This window comes from Eptesicus fuscus, chromosome 14 (assembly GCF_027574615.1).
Source record: "Eptesicus fuscus isolate TK198812 chromosome 14, DD_ASM_mEF_20220401, whole genome shotgun sequence".
NCBI lineage: Eukaryota > Metazoa > Chordata > Mammalia > Chiroptera > Vespertilionidae > Eptesicus > Eptesicus fuscus.
Window position 1 is genome coordinate 13,264,945 of NC_072486.1, and position 21,437 is coordinate 13,286,381.

The 21,437-nt window shown below is 44.0% G+C and overlaps 1 protein-coding gene across 1 annotated transcript; it reads right to left on the reverse strand.

The window, feature by feature from the left end:
• Positions 1–1,384: 1,384 nt before the first annotated feature.
• On the reverse strand, positions 1,385–16,737 carry MALSU1 (mitochondrial assembly of ribosomal large subunit 1). Its single transcript, XM_054726509.1, has 4 exons — positions 16,439–16,737; positions 14,629–14,807; positions 2,821–2,902; positions 1,385–1,593 (listed from the first exon to the last, which is right to left on the reverse strand). The coding sequence occupies exons 1-4, from the start codon at positions 16,710–16,712 to the stop codon at positions 1,406–1,408; spliced, it is 723 nt and encodes a 240-aa protein (XP_054582484.1). The 5' UTR covers positions 16,713–16,737; the 3' UTR covers positions 1,385–1,405.
• Between the last annotated feature and the right edge of the window lie 4,700 nt (positions 16,738–21,437).

The following is a 21,437-nucleotide window of genomic DNA, read 5'->3' on the forward strand; positions in this document are numbered from 1 at the left end:
TATTAATTAAATACAGCAGGATTTCTGTATTCTGTGCAACCAGTTATTGTAAGAAAACAATTTTTGGAATATAATTCGAATGACTGTGATAAAACCTTTGACCTGAACTCATTTGCCCGTTCTGTAACTTGATGGCAAAGCCCAGTATGTACAATTATGTGGGTGTGGGTGGTCTCCAAGGCTACCCTGCTCTCAGAATTGTTTGTGTTGCTTTTTGTTCATAAAAGGATCACAGTCATCACGTTACATGGATCTGAAGGACATATATAATAACCCTTAAAAAATCATTTTGCCTCATTTGTATTTCAAAATGAATTTCTACAGACTAGGTAAGTTTTTCTGATGATCAGTGTATCAGACATTTTGGAAATGACTTGAAACGTTTTCCTAAATGTTTTCAGAAAACCAGTTTATTTTGTAGTGTTAGCCAAAAAGTGCCCTTTTTGTCACTGAATTCATCTAGCATTCATAACACCCCCATCCCACCCCCCAACAGCAAATTGCTTAAAAAAATAATCATGGACTGGCTTTCGGGTTGGTTTTTAGGTGAGATGTGCTTATGGCCAGAACTCTTCCTCAGTATTTGATTTTGCCAATATTTGATGAGTTGTTTTTTTTAAAAAAATACAGATAGGTGCTGCATTTATATCTGCTGGTTTAAATTCTGTCATATTTCACTTCTAGCCTTTTAGTGTGGCAAATCATGTGTTACTTTGAATTAAGCGTTGGTAATGGAGTATCTGGCAATAGCTAGAAAATAACTCTGTGACTGAGTTTGCACTCACCGCATATGGATCATTCCTCATTTGTAATGTGCCCAAATGCAGCTTCATTTTCCAGACACCTTGATGCAGAATAAAGTTTTTCATCATTAGGTGCAGCTTGATGTGTAGTATGTTTTTTGATTTTTCAAATAAATATGAATATAAGTTATAAATTTAAACAGATTGTTAGTAATGCTGAAGTCATTCTCAAGTTAAGCAACCAATATCTATTAGTTATGTCCTTTATTCCATGGTACTTAATGTGGACCTTGATAATACTGTTTGCATATGAACTGGAATTATAGGGCTAGTTATGTGTTTTTGCTTTATTTTTTTAAATGTCTATTCCATTCTACATAGTAATACTTAAGCAAAATTAATTAAAAATCTGAGTAGAGAGTTCAATTGAAACATGGGGACCAGTGATAACTCCAGGAAATCCTCCTGGGATCTCAGGAACAAAGACAACATTAAAACTGCAGTTGAAGCTCCTTTACTTGCAATCTCCACATCCTGGTGTCAGTTAGCATGATGCCCAGAGTCAGATAAGACTTGTTTTGACAATAACTTACCCAATTAGGTGGGGGTTAGGAGCTATATTTTTGAGAAGTGACTCAGTCTGAAATGAGTAAACCAGTATTTTATTCACATTTGAACTCCATTGGAGTCAGGGATGACGGGTCATCTTCTATTCCAAGAATGAAGTCTTCAGGTAATGTCTCAGGTGCTATCTGAGCTAACTGGTCATCATAAGAACGCAGGGTCCATAACTTCTCTAGTTCATACATTTCTCTGGTCTCCGGAAGCATCAAATGAATCACCATGCTGCCTATCAAGGACAGGTAAGAGTTACAAAGAAGCAGCAGTTTGTTTGCTGTTATGCTTTAATAGTTTATTACTCACAGTGTAACTATAGGAACTCAAATAATAGTTCTCAAAGTGTGGACCACAGAAGAGCATTGTCTGAAAACTTTTTAGAAAACTGTGGGCCCCATCCGTAAAATACCACTGAAATGCTGCTGTGTTTTTGTCTCAGTGCATCACACAGGAGGTACATGATGCCAATATATACAAATTAATTGTATCCAAGTGACTAGCCAGTCAGCTTTCTCTTGAGAGAGAATTCTCCAAATGTGTCACATTTCTACACTAACTACCTTTTGTACTTGGCTATCTTTTTTGAGATATTCTCTCTCTGGAGCCAAGGGCAGCTTTGCTTACACCAGTGGTTCTCAATCAAGGACATTTTTGATTTGCACGATGGGAAAGAAGGGGAGGGACACTGCTAAACATCCTACAATACACAAGCTATTCCTACCAACTCCTACTAAAGTTACCTGGTCTAAAATGTTAAGTGATAAAGCTGAGAAACCTTGCCAGAAAAAGTGTCTTCCACCAGAGCAAAAGCGACCTGCTTCCTGCCCATCATAAATGATGTGCAATACCGTAATGTCAGGTTCCTCCCTTAGAACTGTGTGTACAGGCCCCATGTTGCTCTACAGAAGCTGGGGCTTAGGGAACCTGCTCCAAAAGTGCTGCTGTTGGCTGCTGCTCTTATCAGTAACAGCCCTGAGTCTTCTGCCAATATCCAGAGACTGGCCAGCTGACCTGTTCGCTTACAAGGAAGATAAAATCTCAGGCTCCTCACAGTTCTTGACAGTTACTGTTTTTCCCTTTGAAGTAAGTACCTTGTGGGGAAATACTTGGACACTATTAATACCCAGATTTGTTCGGTCTTTTCAAATTCCAGTCCTAAATCTGGAGTGCCCTTCACCTCAGCCAAGTTATTTAAGGCCAAGGTGGTTATGTGTACCCCAAGCCTTCTAGTCCACTAAGGGATCTCTCCCATCTCTACCATGTTACCCATCCTGTTCTCTATCATCTTTCTGACCTCTTTGACTCATTACATACATACCAGGTTAGGTGAGCATTTCACAGGTGAATAAGATCACCTGGGTTACAATGAAAAGATTTTGAAAATTTTATATGGAAAAATAGCAATTTGATCTCAATCCTTCTGCAACTGAAAATAGTTCAATGCGTCAAAATAACTTACCAAAGTCCACACAGAGCCAGTCATCAGTGTCCTTCCCTTCAATTTTCACATGAGGCTCATTTTTACTTTTTAGGAATTTGTACTGAAAAAGGAGAGATCATATATTAAAGGGAGAAGAGGAGGGGGAAATCTTTCCTCTTACTGAGGTTCTGGTGGTCTTTTTTCTTGGTCTTAATTTGGAACCTAGCTTACTCATTCCTGTTTGCCCCATAATTAACAACTTAGGAAAACTAGTTCCCCCCTCAATCCTTCCCAATTTCTGTACCTCTCTAACTGAATACTCCTGCCCAAAACCCTTCGGATAGGGCCACCCTACACATTCACACAGTGTCTCTGGTGCACAGAGTCATAAGCTCATTCAATATCTGGTCCTCACCTACATCATCCCTTCTGCCCACCCCAGCTTCCCTTCATTCTCAGGGGAGGCAATGTTAATGGGACTTTCATCATCCCACATCTATTCCCAACAGATATATTTATGTCACAAAGGACATTAATGATAAAAGGGGCAACTAACCAAGATGACAGAACAACTATAAACATATGTATCAAAAGTCAGAGCTCCTAAACTCACAAAACACTGAAATAGGATTGAAGAAAGAAATAGATGGCAACAGTAATACAGGAGACTCGCTACCCCATTTTCAATAATGGACAGAACAACCAGACAAAAGATCAATGAAGAATAAAAAAGACAACACTACAAAACCATCGGACTTAACAGACATTAAATAAGAACACTGCACCCAACAACAGAATACATATTCTTTTTAAAAGTACATGAAGCATTTTCCAGGATAGATCATGTAAGGCCACAAAACAACTCTTAATAAATTTTAAAATTGATTTTTTTAGAGACGGGGGAAGAGAGAGGGACAGAAACTATCCATCTGCTGCAGCCTGCTCACCCCTCTGCTGGGGATCGAGCCTGCAACCTGGGCATATGCCCTGACCAGGAATCAAACCTGGTCATGGATCACGCGTTCATGGATGCACGCTTAACCATCGAGTCACACCCACCGTGCAAGTCTTAATAAATTTTTAAAAAAACTGAATATATAAAGTATATTTTCTGGTCACAATGAAAAGAAACTAGAAATCAGAATGAAAACAAACTATCCACAAATATGTAGAAATGAACACTTTAAGAAAGTGTTTAGAGAACAAATCACAAGGGAAATGAGAAAATACGTTGAGACAAAACATAACATTCCAAAACTTATGGGATGCAATGAAACAGTGTCAAGATGGAAATTTATAGCTATAAATGCTTATAGGAGAAAAGTCCCCAAATCAAAAACTTAAACTTACACTTAGAAAAACTAGGAAATGAAAAACAAAGCTAGCAGAAAGAAGGAAACAATGATGAGAGAGAATAAAACGAAACCAAGATTTGTTTTTTAAAAAGATCAATAAAATTGGCAAATCTTTAGGTGGATTAACAGAAATAAATAGAAGACCCAAATAACTAAAATCAGAAACAATTCAGGAGACATTACTATCAATTTTAGAGAAGGAAGACTACTATGAATGATTGCATACCAACAAATTGGATAACCTCCAAGAAATGAATACATTCCTAGAAACAAAACCTACCAAGATTGAATTATGAAGAAATAGAAAGTCTGAATAGACCTATTCAATAATAGTAACAGGACTGAATCAGTAATCAAAAACCTCTTAAAACTTTTAAAAATCATTATTGTTGAAAGTGTTACAGATGTCCCTTTCCCCCCACCCCATTGACCCCTATAGCCTGCACCCACCCCGTGCTCTAGGCCTTCACCACACCCATGTCTGTGTCCATGGGTTATGCCTATCCTACCTAATAATAGACAAATATGCAAATTGACCATACCTTCGCTACGCCCACGATTGGCCAGGAGGCAAGGGGGGCGGGGTGGCCAATTGGGCCAGCGGGATGCTGAGCCATGGCTGTGCTGCGGTACTGAAGGGGTCTCTGGGGCAGTGAGCTCATGTCCCGCCGCAGACCATCAAAAGCGGGGGAGCTGGGTGCCTGTCCGCTCTGGCACCAGGCCTTTCAGAAGCCTTCACGGCGCCGGAGGCTTCTGAAAGGCCTGGTGCACCAGTGGACAGGCACCCAGCTCCCCTGCGATCAAAAGTGAAAGCGTGTAGGGGACCCTACACGTGCATGATTTAGTCATGCACTGGGCCTCTAGTATGCATATAAATTCTTTGATTAATCTCTTCCCACTCACCCACCACCCCCTTCCCTCTGAGATTCAATAGTCTGTTCCATGCTTCTATGTCTCTGGATCTATTTTGTTTATCAGCTTATGAACAAAGGGGGGGGGAACTCCCAACAAAGAAAAGCCCTGGACCAGAAAGCTTCACTGATGAGTTCTACCAACTATTTTTTAAAAAGCCAACACCAATTCTTCTCAAACTCTTCCAACAAAATTTAAGAAAAGGGAACACTTCCTAATACATTCAATGAGATTAGCATTACCATGACATCAAAGCCAAACAAAGACTATTAGAAAACTACAGGTCAGAATCCCAGTAAACCAATTCAATAACATATTGAAAAATATATACACAACCAAGTGGGATTTACTCCTGGAATGTCAAGATAGTTCCACATGAAAATGAATGTAATAAACCACTTAAGTAAAATGAGGGACAAAACCACAGGACCATCACAAATTTATGCAAAAAAAAAAGCACTTGACAAATTCAGCATCCTTTTATGATACATTCAACAAGAAACTCATGATAATAAAAGTCCACAGCTATTGTCATGCTCAATGGCGAAAGACTACATTTTTTCTCTAAGGTTAGAAACAAGACAAGAATGTCCACTTTCACTCCTATTCAACACAGTATTTGTATTTTAGCCAGATGATTAGAGCAAGAAAAAAATAAAGCAAGGTAACCAAATTAGAAAGGAAAAAATAAAGTTATCTCTATTTTCAGAGACATGATCACATGATCTCATATGTAGAAAACCTTACAGAAGCAAGAAAAAGAACCATTAGAATTAGTAAATGAATTTAGCAACATTGTAGGATACAAAATCAACACACAAAAATCACTTGCATTTCTATACATTAACAATGAGAAACCTGAAAAGGAAATTAAGAAAATTCCATTTACACCAGAATCAAAAGAATAAATACTTAGAAACAAATTTAACCATAAAAGCCAAAGACTTATACACTGAAAATTACAAAATGTTGCTAAAAGAAATTAAAGACACCAATGAAGTGGAAAGACGCTGATTTCATATATTGAAAGACTTAAAATGGTTAAGAAAGAAAGAAAAGAAAAGAAAGCAAACAGTTGGAGGTCTCAAACTTCCCGATTTCAAAACTTACCACATGCCCTGGCCAGGAGCTCAACTGGTCGGAGGGCTAGCCCCATATGCTAAGGTTGCAGGTACAATCCTGGTCAGGGCACACACAAGAAGAACCAATGAACGCACAAATAAGTGGAACAACAAATTGATATTTCTCTCTCTGAAATCAATAATGAAATTAAGAAAACAAAAACCAGCATCAAGGTAGCCATATAGAAGAATGGAGTAAGAGAACCTTTATGTCCAATGATTTTAAATCTCTTCAATGGGGAAAGAACAGTTTTTTGTGTGTGTTTTTGTTGTTGTTAATCCACACCAGATGATATTTTTTACATAGTTGTGTGTTTTTTTTAGAGAGAGAGAATGGAAGGGTAGGGAGAGAGAGAGTGACAGTGAGAGAGAGGGAAGCATCAATATCAGAGAGAGAAACATTGATGTGAGAAAGACACATTGATTGGTTGCCTCCCGCACTCGGGGATCGAACCTGCAACCCAGGTACCTGCCCTTGACTGGGAATTGAACACGTGACCCTTTGATGCATGGGCCGATGCTCTAACCACTGAACACACTGGCCAGGGTAGGGAAAGGGCAGTTTTTTCAACAAACGGTGCTGGTAAAACTAGATATCTACATGCAAGTGAATAAAGTTGGATCCCTACCTTACACCATCTACAAAAATGACCTCAAAATGGATCAAAGACCTAAATATAAGACCTAAAACTATACAATTCTTAGAAGAAAACACAATGGAAAAGCTTTGTGACACTGGATCTGGCAATGATTTGGATATGACACCACAGGCAACAACAAAGACAGATAAACTGGACTTTACCAAAATTAAAAACTTTTGTGCATTAAAGGACACTATCAACAGGGCAAAAAGGCAACCTACAGAATGGGAGAAAATATTGCAAATCTTATTTGATATGAGATTAATATCCAGAATATAGAGAGAACTTCCCACACTTCCCAACTGAATTAAAACATGGGCACAGGACTTGAACAGGCATTTCTCTAAAGACATACATATGGACAATAAGCACATGAAAAGATGTTCCACACTAATCTTTATGCAAATCAAAACCACAATAAGATACCATTTCACATCTATTAGGATTACTATTATTTACAAGCCAGAAAATAACAAATATTGGCAAAGATGTGGAGAACCTGAAACCCTTGTGAACTGCTGGTGGGAATGTAAAGTGGTGTAGCCACTATGGAAAAGAGTTTACTGGTTCCTCAAAAAATTAAAAATAGAATTACCACGATCTGGCCATTCCACTTTTGATATTAAAAGCAGGGACATGATGGAGTCAAGATGGTGGAGTAGATAAATCCTGAACTCCCATGAACAAATCAAAATTACTGTTAAATTATAGAACCATCATACTGAGAACCACCTGAGGACTAGCTGAACAGAATTCCTATAACTAAGGATATAAAGAAGCAGTCACATCAAGATGGAGAGGAGGGGCAGAGGCATGGTACGGGCAGGTCCCACCCACAGTGTGGCAATTAATAAATGGGAGGAACATCTCAGGTTGCCCCTGAGATGAGAGAGGGGTCCAAGCCTCACATAGAACTCCCCAGCCTGGGGCAACTATGATGGTAAGAGGAGTCCCATAACATCTGGCTTCGAACACCAGCAGGGATTACATCTGAGAGTCAAAAGACAGCAGGAGACCACGACACTGTTCTTAAAGAGTTCATGCACAAACTCACTTGCTCTAAGCTCCAGTGCAGAGACAGCAACTGGGTCATTTGGGGAGGCATTATACTGACTAACCTTACAGTGAGGGCTGGAGAGGCAGGGATCATGGGAACTCTCTCAGGGATAAAAGACCTGGCAGGTGCCACTGTTCCTTTGTTAAGTTCTCCTCCCACTTAATTGGCAAAATCTGTCTCTCTCCATTCACCTGGCCCTGGCATTTCCCCGAGACCCTGCCCCACCCAACCTGCTCTCCTGGCTGGACTCTCTTCCACAGTCTCCAGACCCTCCACACAAGCAGCTAGCCTCAATGTGCACTGTAACCTCTCCCAAACACCCTCGAGCTCAGCTGTATGTAATCACTCACTTTACACTATTATCTGTCCCAAATATCCTTAAGCTCAGCACAAGTTGTGGCTGCCTCGCCTTGCACTGCAGCATCTCCCCAAAACCCTTAAGCCTAGCATAAGTGGCAACCAACCACCTTGGCTTGTGTTGTAGTTCCTACCAGGTGGCCACAAGCCTGGCACAAGTGGTGGCTGGCTTTGGCTCACATTATACCCTCTCCCAAGAGGCTCCAGACCCTACACAACCAGTGGCTGGCCTCAACTGGTACCAGAGTGCCACTAAAACAACTCCTGTTCCACAGGATCAGCCCCCACACAACAGTGTGCCCCAATACCTATCACCAAGTGGGTCCAGGCCTGACACAAGCAGCAATCGGCCTTGCCTAGGCAACCTAAACCCAGCATACCCATCTGTAGATTGCTTTGTAGCTCATACCAGGTGGCCCCCAGCAGAATACAGGTGGCAGCTGACCTTGGCCTCCCAAAAGGCTCCAGAGCTAGTGCACCCAATGGACAGTTTCAGACCACAAAGCACCACCCAACCAATTCCACAAGCAACACACTCAAGGGGTGAACTCAGCAGACATCAGAGCCCTGCTGAATGAAGTCCTGCTCTGTGTCATGAGCCCCTGCACAGCTGATCTTCCACAGTGGTCAGTAGTACATGGTTGCAGTCCTTATAGCCAATTGGCCTGGGGGTAAATCCCTCCCACTGACATGTCAACAGCAATCAAGGCTCAACTAGAAGAGGAGGATATACACAGCCCACATTGGGGGTGGGGAGTGCGTATTTTGAGGGCATATCTTGGGTGATCAGGGAGGCTGTGCCACTGGATCCTACAAAACACCTACTATTTAAGGCTACTCGACAAAGCCCGGGAGATGCAGCAGCTCCATCTGATACATAGAAAAAACACAGGGAGGCTGCCAAAATGAGGAGACAAAGAAATATGACCCAAATGAAAGAAGAGAACTAAACTCCAGAAAAAAACCTAAACAAAATGGGAACAAACAATCTACTAGATGCAGAGTTCAAAACACTGGTTATAAGGATGCTTAATGAACTTAATGAAAATTTACTTCAACAGCATTAAAAAGGACATGGACAATGGCATACTTCACAGAGCTAGAACAAATACTCCAAAAATTTACATGGAACTATAAAAGAACTTGCAAAAGAATAACTGCAGTAATCTTGAGAAAGAAGAACGAAGTGGGAGGGATCACGATACCAGATATCAAACTATACTACAAAGCCATTATAACCAAAACAGCCTGGTATTGGCACAAGAATAGGCATATTGACCAAAGGATCTGAACAGAGACCCCAGAAATTGACCCACACCATTACAGTCAATTAACATTTGACAAAGGAGGCCAGAACATACAATGGAGTAAAGACAGTCTCTTCAACAAATGGTGCTGGGAAAACTGGACAGACATGCAAAAAGATGAAACTAGACCACCCACTTATACACAAGAATAAACTCAAGGTGGATAAAAGACTTAAGTGTAAGGCATGAAACCATAAAAATCTTAAAGGAGAACGTAGGCAGTAAACTCTCAGACATCTCATGTAGCAATATGTTTACGAATACATATCCTAGGGCAAAGGAAACTAAGGAGAAAATAAACAAATGGGACATCAAAATAAAAGCTTCTGCACAAAATAAACCACCATCAAAATGAGAAGGAAATCCTACTGTATGGGAGAATATATTTGCTAATGATACATTTGATAAGGGGTTAATATCCAAAATATATAAAGTACTCATATAACTCAACAAAAGGAAGACAATCCAATTTAAAAATGGACAGAAGACCCGAACAGACATTTCTCCAAAGAGGACATACAAATGGCCAAGAGATATATGAAAAACCGCTCAAAGTCACATATCATCAGAGAAATGCAAATTAAAACCACAATGAGATAGCACCTCACACCTGTCAGAATGGCTATCATAAAGCAATCAACAAACAGTAAGTGCTGGCAAGGATGTGGAGAAAAGGGAACGCAGACTGATGCAGCCACTATGGAAAACAGTATGGAGTTTCAGAAAGAATATGTATAATCCTATGTTCATAGCAGCATTATTTACAATAGCTAAGATTTGGAAACAGCTCAAGTGCCCATCAGTAGATGACTGGATAAAAAGCTGTGGGACATTTACACTATGGTAAAGTAATGAAAAGCAAGGACCTACAACAAAAATTACTCTATCCAGTAAAGGTATCATTTAGAATAGAAGGATAAAGAGCTTCCCAGACAAGTAAAAGCTAAAGAAGTTTATCACCACCAAACCAGTATTGCATGAAATGTTAAAGGGTCTTCTTTAAGAAGAAAAAAAAGATAAAAAAATATAAACAATAAAATGGCAATAAACACATATCAACAATTAAATCTAAAAATCAAAATAAATGAACAAGCAAAACAGAAACAGACTCATAGATACAGAGAACATTTTGATGGCTGCCAGATGGGAGGGGGTTGGGAGATGGGTGAAAGAGGTGAAGGGATTAAGAAAAACAAATTTGTTACAGAATAGTCATGGGATTGTAAAGTACAGAATAGGAAATACAGTCAATAATATTCTAACAACTATGTATGCTATCAAATGAGTACAAGATTTATCAGGATGATCCCTTAGTAAGTTACAGTGAATCACTGGGGTGTACACCTGAAACTAATATAATACTGAAAGGGTTAGCTTGTTTAGGGAGGTTTAGGGAATGAGGAGGGTCCATAGGAGAGGAATGCACAGATGGAGACTTACTAGTAAAGATGCCAGTGTGTGCTTATCTTACTTGTACAGAGGATAGAAAAGTGCCACACCCAGTCGAAACCGGTTTGGCTCAGTGGATAGAGCGTCGGCCTGCGGACTCAAGGGTTCCAGGTTCGATTCTGGTCAGGGCATGTACCTTGGTTGCAGGCACATCCCCGGTGGGGGGTGTGCAGGAGGCAGCTGGTCGATGTTTCTCTCTCTCATCAATGTTTCTAACTCTATCCCTCTCTTCCTCTCTGTAAAATATCAATAAAATATATTTAAAAGAAAAGAAAAGAAAAGTGCCATACCCAGCTAGAAATATTTCTGGCCTAAGCAATTAAAACAGCCATAAACCAAGGACAGACAGGGGTATCTCTGGCCTGAGCAATTAAAGTGACCATAAGTTAGACCAAAAGTAGCCCTGACCTGAGTAGCTGGGAGAGCTATAAGATAAGGCTTTCTCTGCCAGCACAACTGGAAGAAAACCATAAGATAAATCAAAAGTGACTCCAACCAGCAAGGTAAGGGGGAGAGAAAATGGGGGAGGGGGGGCAACACGTGGGCTTTGAGCTTTGAAACTAATTCTATGTAGCAAAATGACCAATAAGGAAAACATAGGGGTCCTAAATTAAGGAAAGGGACCAATAAGAAAAGGTCAGATTCAAACTAAGAACTGCAGCATATATAAACTGGAGACAAAGGGCCACGAGGCAGGATTTTTAAACTTTTTTTCCATTATAAAGAGAGCAGGCTTTTCCCATGGGGGGGGTGGCGGTCCCTCCCCATGGGGTCCCTTTTGGGGACACCCCTGCCCAGATGGAGTTTGTAACTGCTTCCAATAAACTTCTACATTTTTAAAAAATATATTTTATTGATTTTAGAGAGGAAGGGAGAGGGAGAGAGAGAAACATCAATGATGAGAGAGAATCATTGATTTGGCTGTCTCCTGCATGCCCCCTAGTGGGGATCGAGCCCGCAACCCAGGCATGTGCCCTTGGCTGGAATCGAACCTGGGACCCTTCAGTCCGAAGGCCGATGCTCTATCCATTGAGCCAAACCAGCTAGGACAACTTCTACATTTTTTATTAAAGAAGTCTTTTTGTCTGCGAGTTAATTCTTCAAACTTCGTGAGGACAAGAACTCACGGGAAGAAAAGTCTGTACCCCGAACCCCACGTTTCAATACTGTATATCAACTGTATTTGAAAAATAAAAATGATTTAAATAAAATAAAGTAACTTGGTGACACCCCTCCCAAAACAACAAAAAATGCAAGAAGTTAAAGAAACAGAACTGATGGTTGCCAGAAGTGATGGAGGTTAGGGAGATAGGCAAAAAGATAAAGGGAATTAAGAAGTACAACCTGCCAGTTATAAAATTAGTCACAGGGATGTAAAGTACAGTATAGGGAATCCTATATATTAAAGAGGTAACATGCAAATCGACCCTCACACCATTGCACAAGATGGCTGCCCGCATGTGGTCAAAGATGGCCACCACAAGATGGCCGGCTGGGAAGGGTAGTTGTGGGTGATCAGGCCAGCAGGGGAGGGCAGTTGGGGGTGACCAGGCCAGCAGGGGAGGGCAGTTGGGGGTGACCAGGCCAGCAGGGGAGGGCAGTTGGGGGTGACTGGGTCGGCAGGGGAGGGCAGTTGGGGGTTACCGGGCTGGTAGGGGAGGACAGTTGGGGGGGGACCGGGCCGGCAGGGGAGGGCATTTGGGGGAGATCGGGCCGGCAGGGGAGGGCAGTTGGGGGGGACTGGGCCGGCAGGGGAGGGCAGTTGGGGGGGCCTGGGCCTGCAGGGGAGGGCAGTTGGGGGCTACCGGGCCGGTAGGGGAGGGCAGTTGGGGGTGAACGGGTCAGCAGGGGAGGGCAGTTGGGGGGACCAGACCTGCAGGGGAGGGCAGTTGGGGGCAACCAGGCCGGCAGGGGAAGGCAGGTGGGGATGACCGGGCCGGCAGGGGAGGGCAGTTGGGGGCGACCGGGCCGGCAGGGGAGGGCATTTGGGGGAGATCGGGCTGGCAGGGGAGCAGTTAGGCATCGATCATGCTGGCAGGGGAGTGGTTAGGGGGTGATCGGGCTGGCAGGCAGGCGAGCGGTTGGGAGCCAACAGTCCTGGATTGTGAGAGGGATGTCCGACTGCCAGTTGGACATCCCCCAAGAGGTCCCAGATTGGAGAGGGTGCAGGCTGGGCTGAGGGACACCAATCCCCTCCCCCCAGTGCACGAATTTCATGCACCGGGCCTCTAGTATAGTCAATAATATTGTAATAATTATGTATGGTGCCAGAAGAGTGCTACACTTATCATAGTAATCATTACTTAAGATATATAAATGTCTAATCACTACATTATATACCTGAAACTTATATATCAACTATAATTAAAAAATAAATTTTTTAAAATGCTGGGACATGAACAGATATTTCTACACTCATGTTTATAGCAGCATTATTCATAATAGCCCAAAGGGGGAAGCAACCCAAATGTTCATCACTGGATGAACAGATAAAATCTGGTTGTACATACAATAAAATATGACACATGCTACAACATGGATGAACCTTGAAAACATTATGCTAAGTGGTATAAGCCAGCCACAAAAAAACCAAACAAACAAAAAAACAAGTTGGGTATTATTCCCCTCATATGAGGTGCTTAGAATAGTCAAATTTATAGAGACAGAATGCAGAATGGTGGCTGTAGGGGACTGGGGGAAGGGAGAATGGGAAGTTACTGTTTAATGTGTACAGGCACCAGAGCTCTGTTTTCAGCCCCCTTCTTATTTTACCACCCTTCTTTAGGCAATCCCAGCTATTCTTTTGGTCTTAATTGTCCAATTTTCAACAAGGTCAGAGAGGTATGTTTCCTTGTAAAGTGGTGTCAGAATCAGGGAAAGGCTGCCAAGTACATTTTCTTCCTCATTCTGATTTATAGTCAGTGCAGCTGGAAAATGAACTGCCTTCCCTTTCTTCAGCTGTTAATTCAGAGGGTAAGGACTAAATCTTCTTCATTTTACCTTCCCAATACCCAGGACAGTGCTTGGGAACACAGGACATGCTCAAACACTTGAGTTAACTCTATGTCAGCACTGTCCTTCCTATAGAACCTTTTGCAATTATAGAAATGTTTTATTGTACTATCCAACATGGTAGCCATTAGTCACATGTGGCTACTGAGCACCTGAAATTTGGCCTAGTACAAATGAAGAACTGAATTTTAAATTTTAATTTATAATTAAATAGCCACATGTAGCTAATGGCTACCATATCAGACAGCGCTGCTCTAGAAATCCCTCTGGGTTATACTGTCTCTAGTCTGTCTCAGGTTATTTTTTAGTATTTTTTTAAAAGACAAGAATTAGAAATACCCTGATTCATGAGGGTTGGATATTTGTCCCCATAATTTCCTTTTTAAAAAAAATCTTTATTGTTGAAAGTATTACATAGGTCCTCCTTTTCCTCCCATTAACCCTCTTCCAGCCTGCGCCCGCCCCGCCCCCATAATTTTCACTATCAAAGCACATAAAACACTCAAGCAAATTCTGAGAATGTGGGCTTCTATAATCTCACTGACAGATTTACTTTTCTCGTGTTTCTCCTCGGCCTAACGAACTGACACTGTTTCATTCAGTTCAGGGTTCCAAAGGGAAAAGAAAGCGTCCTACCATTTTCACGATGTAGTAGGCCATGGCATGTAAGTGTCGGGTGGAAGTTCCACTACCAATCACAAAGTAATCTGTGTATTTCAGTTCTGGAGGAACCTGGATCACACAAATGTCTCTCGCATTTTCTTGCCTCAGAAGCGAAACCAACATGTCAATGTCAAACTTGGAACCTGTATGATCTGAAATGCAAAAAGTTTTGCTCGTGTCAGGTGGCCCAGGTGGAGTCAAATACGGGATGCACCCAGAGTCACAGGCATCCCCGAGGGCACTGAGGTCTAAAATGTTTTCCAAGTTGGCAGGGCCCAGGGCCCAGGCCCCCAGACGCCGAACGCGGGCAGGGGTTTCGTACAGCACGGCTCTGCTTTTGCAGGAAGGATGCTCAGGTCACACGGAGCCGCCACACATCCTCGGCTATTACGTGTGCCAACAGAACCGCACACCAGCCACAAATGCCTTTCAGTTACTAGGACTAGAGGAAACGAGCAATAAATCCCAGATACAGAATTGGAGAAAGAAAGGAAAACAGCACACGTTTGGGGAGGTGGTGCTAGCCTGGGGCCGTGGTGGGCAAACTGCGGCTCGCGAGCCACATGCGGCTCTTGGGCCCCTTGAGTGTGGCTCTTCCACAAAATACCACGGCCTGGGCGAGTCTATTTTGAAGAAGTGGCGTTAGAAGAAGTTTAAGTTTAAAAAATTTGGCTCTCAAAAAGAAATTTCAATCGTTGTGCTGTTGCTATTTGGCTCTGTGGACTAAGGAGTTTGCCGATGGCTGGCCTGGGGCATAGTCTATTGGATACCAGACACAAAGGGTCACGGAAATCGTGAGCTGGAAGGGCTCTTGGTGTCTGGTCCACAACCTTCATCCGAGCTGAAGAAACTCAGGCCTCAAATCAACCAAGGAGGGAGCTACACATTTTAAAACAGCTCTTATTTTTGCCCTGACCGGTTTGGCTCAGTGGATAGAGCATCGGCCTTCGGACTGAAGAGTTCCGGGTTCGATTCCAGTCGAGGGCATGTACCTTGGTTGCGGGCACATCCCCATTGGGGGGTGTGCAGGAGGCAGCTGATTGATGTTTCTCTCTCATCGATGTTTCTAACTCTCTATCCCTCCCCCTTCCTCTCTGTAAAAAATCAATAAAAAATATATATATATATTTAAAACAGCTCTTATTTTTGAACCCTCAAGTTTTTTCTTATAAAGCCACTTGGGTTATGGAACAACTGTTATCTTGTGAAAATCTTTTTTTTTCCCCTGCAGAGATTTAGATATTCGGGTCTTTACCTTGGAGCATGAGAGCCTGTACATTTATAACTCCCTTATGGTCCACAACGGACTGCCGAGGGCCCGCGGCCGGTTCACCCGCACCTCCCCTAGCCGCCCCCCCCTCCGCAGCTGCGCTCCACTGACCACCGCTCACGTCTCTAAAAACCTCCAGAGCAGAGGACCTCCATCGGCCCGTCTCCCACCAGCGCTTCTCAGCCCCAGCCCCAGCCCCTGGCTCCTCCTCAGCGTCTCCCGCCCCGACACTCTAGAGGGCAAGGCCATCTCTCCGGACCGGGAAGAGTGTGCAAGGGGGCGAGGGGCTGAGGTGGCGATGCCCAGGACACCTGGGGTTTGGGGCCGTCCCTGCGCCTCACGGTTTCTTCACTGCGAAATGGCCAAGTTGGCGCCAACAGCCTTGCAAGTCCCTTCCAACTCCGGATCCGCGGGAGTGCGTGACTCCAAGGGTTACCCAGAGCCTCCGCAGCCGGGACCCGCGTCCCGCGTCCCGCGGCCGCAGGGGGCCGCCTCCCTCCCCCACGCCCGTACCTGCGGCGTCGGGTTCCCGGCGCCCCTCGCCGGCCGCCTCCTCCGCGCCGGCCGCCCACTCTGTCCGCTCCTCCAGGCCGGGCCCGCCGTGCAGGCCGCGCGCACGGTCGGCGGTCAGGCAGACCCGGCCGAGCGCTGGTCCCGCAGGAGGCCGCCCCGGGGCCAGCAGCCGCAGCCGGGCCCCAGCGCCCGCCACCGGCCCCGCTCCCGGGGAAAGGGCCCTGAGGCCCAGCAGCGACCAAAGCCGCCGAGCCGCGCACCCTCCGGGCCCCATCGCAGTCGCCGCGCGTCGACTCACGGGGCGGGGCTTAAGGGAGCCCCAGCAGTTTCTGCGGCCTCCGATTGGCCAGGTCCATGCGGCGCGGCCTGGAAATTTGACGTCAGATCGTGGGCGGGGCCAGAGCCCGAAGGCGGGGCCGCGGGCGGAGTCTGAAGCCCTGGGGAAGCCGCCGCGGCCGGGATGAACTGACTCGGGCTCAGGTGTTGCCGGAGTCGGAGGACTAGTAGTTAATTGCCCACCCTGCTGTGCCATGAAGGCAGGAATTTTTATTTTGTGTTTAACTGTTCTCTCCACAGCGCCTAAAATAGCTGGTCGTGAATGAGCAGACGTTGCTGCTGTTGATTAGACTGTAATTAGGACATACAATGTTCCACTCGTCGCTCATTACCAAAAATTATCAAGATTCCCTTTGCAAATTGGAAATCCCATGAGGAAAGTCTGTATCCTGGACTGGGCTGGGGTGGGAGGCAGAGGTGTAAGGGACCATTTGGAAAACGTTTTTAGTAGGTCAGCCATTTAGGTATGTACACTCTCCATTTGGACTTGTTTATGCCAATGGATTGCACTGTGGGGTCCACCTCTGTGAGCATAAGGAATGCCGAGGTGCATTTATAGTATCAGATCATGGGATCTGAGAGTTGAGAGATCCAGGGAGGAAAAGTGACTTGCCTGTGGCCATCCTGGAACCAGATGCTGTTTCTGAGAGGAAGAGGGCAGTAGAAAGGGACAAATATTCCAAATGCCTGGAACAGTGCCAAGCACATAGTAGGTTCTCCAAATGCTTGATACATTATTTATTTATTTTGAAGGAATAACTCCAAGCACTAATTTAGGGGAAACCAAAAACTACAGAAACTAATATAAGCACCTGTGGGTACTACCCCCAAATATTTACAATTGCTTCAAATTATTTTTGAAAATGTGGAAGAAAAAGGGAGTTCTAAGGAAAGCAACCTCACAGGGTGATCTGATCATAAATTCCTAACTGGGCAGGTCATGGTGGGTAGTCACACCCCGTGCCTGTAACTTCTTTAGCGGAAGGTTTTAAGCCAGCTCTGCCCATTGTTCTTGTCCATCAATGAAATACCAGAAGTAATTCCTGACTTGAACCACACTGGGGATTTTGCTTCCTTCTTTTTGCTCCCATTGTTCTTTTTAGGGTTCTGAAATAACATGGTTATGATCAAATTAAGATCCAAATGGTTCTCTTGAGACACATTGCAAAAATGTATAGCAGCAACAGCTATGATGACACATCCTAATGGGCAAATCAGAGACACCTCCTGCCTCCACTTCCTTTCTCCTGAAAAGTTCAGGCTCTAGGCTGCACAGGCAAACATTCCACAAAACGTGCTTTCAGCGTCCCGAAGAACCCACACGCAGGCCTTTCCCTTGTTGAAGATATAAATGACTTGAACTCTGCTTTGCTTTTGCTTTTGCTTTCACTCTGGGTCTTCTCCCCTCTGCTAGGTGACCACGTCAAGAATGGTTTCCCTGATCCCAAAACATCAAACAGAAAGAATATATGCACCCCTACGTTCAAAGAAGTTTATCCATTTACCAGATCTGGATACAGCCCAAGGGCCCATCAGTAGATGAGTGGATAAAAAAGCTGTAGTACATTTACACGATGGAATACTAAGCAACTGCAAAAAAGAAGAAAATCTTACCTTTTGTGACAGCATGAATGGTCCTAGAGATTATTATGCTAAATGAAATAAGCCTGTCAGAGAAAGGCATACACTATATGATTTCGCTTATATGTGGAATCTAATGAACACAATAAACTGACGAACAAAATAGAACCAGAGGCATGGATACATGGAACAGACTGACAGCTGTCAGAAGAGAGAGAAAGTGTAGGGAGGGGACAGAATGAGAGAAGGTGAAGAGAGTAGCCAAAGAACATATATGCATAGCCCATGGACACAGATAACAGCGTGGTGAGGCCAGAGGGGGGCAGGACGGGGGCTGGGTGGAGGTGGGCAAATGTGGGGTGTCGGGGAGAGGGGGGATAGGGGAGACATCTGTAATAGTACCAACAATAAAATAAAAAAAGCCCTGGCCATGCCCTGGCCGGCTTCGCTCAGTGGATAGAGCATCAGCCTGCAGACTGAGGGGTCCCGGGTTCGATTCCGGCCAAGGGCACATGCCTGGATTGCAGGCTCGATCCCCAGTGCAGGGTGTGCAGGGGGCAGCTGGTCAATGATTCTCTCTCATCATTGATGTTTCTATCTCTCTCTCTCCTTCTCCCTTCCTCTCTGAAATCAATAAAGAAATATATTAAAAAAAAAAAAAAGCCCTGGCCAGTGTGGGGGCATGCAGGAAGCAGCCAATCACTGTTGTGCTCTCACATTGATGTTTCTCTCTCCCTCCCTCTCTCTTTAAAAAAATCAATTTATGTATATACTAGTGCCCCAGTGCACGGATTTGTGCACATTGAAAGGAAATTAATTAGAAGGTGGCTGGCAGGGCGGGACTGAGCAAGACAGCCGGACATGCCCTGGAGCCAACCTCCTTCGGTCTCTCCACAGCCGGCCACACCTGGGGCAGTGCTGGGGCTCAAAGAGCATCATCTGTGGAGTGAGCAGGGTCCCTCCAGCAGGTGAGGTCCCTCAGCCTGGCCTGCGGGGATTGGGCCAAAACTGGCTTTCTGACATCCCCTGAGGGGTCCCAGATTGTGAGAGGGTGGTTCTCGGGTGATGCACCCCGGAATCAGGCTCCCTCCTCTCTGGTTCCGGAGTGCGTCACCTGAGAACCGCCGCTGCCAAGTCACCACAACTCGGCAGTCCTGCATTGAGCATCTGCCCCCTGGTGGTCATTGCATGCCATAGCAACCGGTCAGACAGTCTCTTAGCCTTTTATATATATAGACTAGAAGCCTGATGCATGAAATTCGTGCAAGAGTAGGCCTTCCTTCCCCCGGTTGCCGGCACTGGCTTCCCTCCAGCACCTGGGACCCAGGCTTCCCTCGCAGCCCCAGCTTCGTCCGGTCCAATTAGCATATTACACTTTTATTATTATAGATATGCCAACTTTTGCTCATAGAGCATAGAAGAACAGGCAGAGAGCCAGATATGGCCCATACACTGTACTGCCAACTATGAATTTAGGATACAGTCCTCCCGACATCACTGTCAGGAAACTGGGGAATATCCTCCCCATTTTGCACAAGCATTAGAACTCAAAGAGACTTAGAGTTCTTCCAGTCTAGTTTCCCTCTTCTTCTCCTTTCCTCCATTTTATAGATGAGGAGATTCCAGTGCTTAAAGGGAAGATGCCTGGCTTAAGTCCTAACTACCTCCTTGACTCATTTCCAAAAACAAAAATTTTAAACTATCCACAGCCACAAAATTCTTCTGCCACATTCTCATTAGCCGTTAATCTTTTTTAATGTGGAAAATATACTAAAGGAATTTATTCTAATAAACACCTTAAAATTAAGGACTCACTAAGCTAAAGTCTTAATATCTAATTTTCATCATTAAAACCTGTTCAATGCAATTTACAGTGAGAGTTGCATTGTAGATTTGAGAGAAATTTTGATTAGTGAGGTGACATGATGATATCTATGGGAAAATTATACAGGGAATTAAAAATTGGTTAAATACTAAAATACCATTAAGGCACCCAAATTCTCCCAAAGCCTATGGAAGCTCTCCAAAGCAAATTTTATTCCAGAATTTCGAGGACAGAAGGAATGGCGGTTCGGTTACAAATAGCAGAGGAATTGCTTCTGCAGATGAGGCTGGGGTCAGTGGGGTGGGCCAGGATGGGGCTGCAGGCCAGAGGTTGGTGCTCTCACTGCACTAACGTCTGGAACCCAAGCTCCAAGCGGAGTCCTTTTCTCTTGTTCATTGGTTGTGTCCTCTCCAGACCAGAGCCGGGGCCATCCTGGTGCTCAGTCAAGGATGGCTGAAGGATGAAAATCAGTCTGCAAGAGGTGAGTCCCGGGAACTGACCTCTGAATTAGGGTACCAGTTCCAGCATCTGTGAGACCATTGTTTAAAAAAAATTCTTAAAGGATGTTTCCCCAACCAGGAGCCCCATCAGAAGGCAGTCACCCCTGGATGACTATCTTTTCATCTATCCTTGGCTTGCCACTAACTTTTGGAATTATTATACATTCCGGATGCAATGAATGAATGGAGAGTACTGCCTCTAGCCCGGCCAGTGTGGCCCAGTGGTTGAACTATGAACCAGGAGGCCTCCTCTGTTTGATTCCCGGTTGGGGCACAGACCTGGGTTGCGGGCTCGATCCCCAGTGAGGGGCATGTAGGAGGCAGCCAATCAATAATTATCTCTCATCACTGAGGTTTTTATCTCTCTTTTCCTCTCCCTTCCTCTCTGAAACCAATAAAAATATATTTTAAAAAAAGAGGCCACTAAGTATGATTACTTAATGGTCTATTGGTAGACTTTAAAAGAAGAGAGAGAGAGAGAGAGAGAGAACTGCCTCTAAATTGTTAAACAATTGAAAATTCAATGAGGGAAACTAATGTTTATGAGTGAATCAGAAGTGTTTAAAATGCAAACATTTATAAAAAGTCCTAAGAATAAGAAATTCCCAGAATACTTTATTACCTACACATTTCAATTTTCATGGGAAGTTCTAATTCTCAGCAAACATTAATCGTCACTCCCCCATTTTATAGATAGCCATTCAGCAAAAGTTAAATGAGTAGTTGCCAAGGTCACATAGAGAATATAAATCTAAAT

What these genes read in the sequence shown, in the direction of transcription:
- MALSU1 (XM_054726509.1), bottom strand. Translation starts at nt 16,712, where the DNA reads ATGGGGCCCGGAGGGTGCGCGGCTCGGCGGCTTTGGTCGCTGCTGGGC. An exon ending in CCGGGAACCCGACGCCGCAG is followed by an intron (nt 14,808 to 16,438) that starts GTACGGGCGTGG and finishes TTTGCATTTCAG; the next exon opens with ATCATACAGGTTCCAAGTTT. An exon ending in CCTACTACATCGTGAAAATG is followed by an intron (nt 2,903 to 14,628) that starts GTAGGACGCTTT and finishes CTCCTTTTTCAG; the next exon opens with TACAAATTCCTAAAAAGTAA.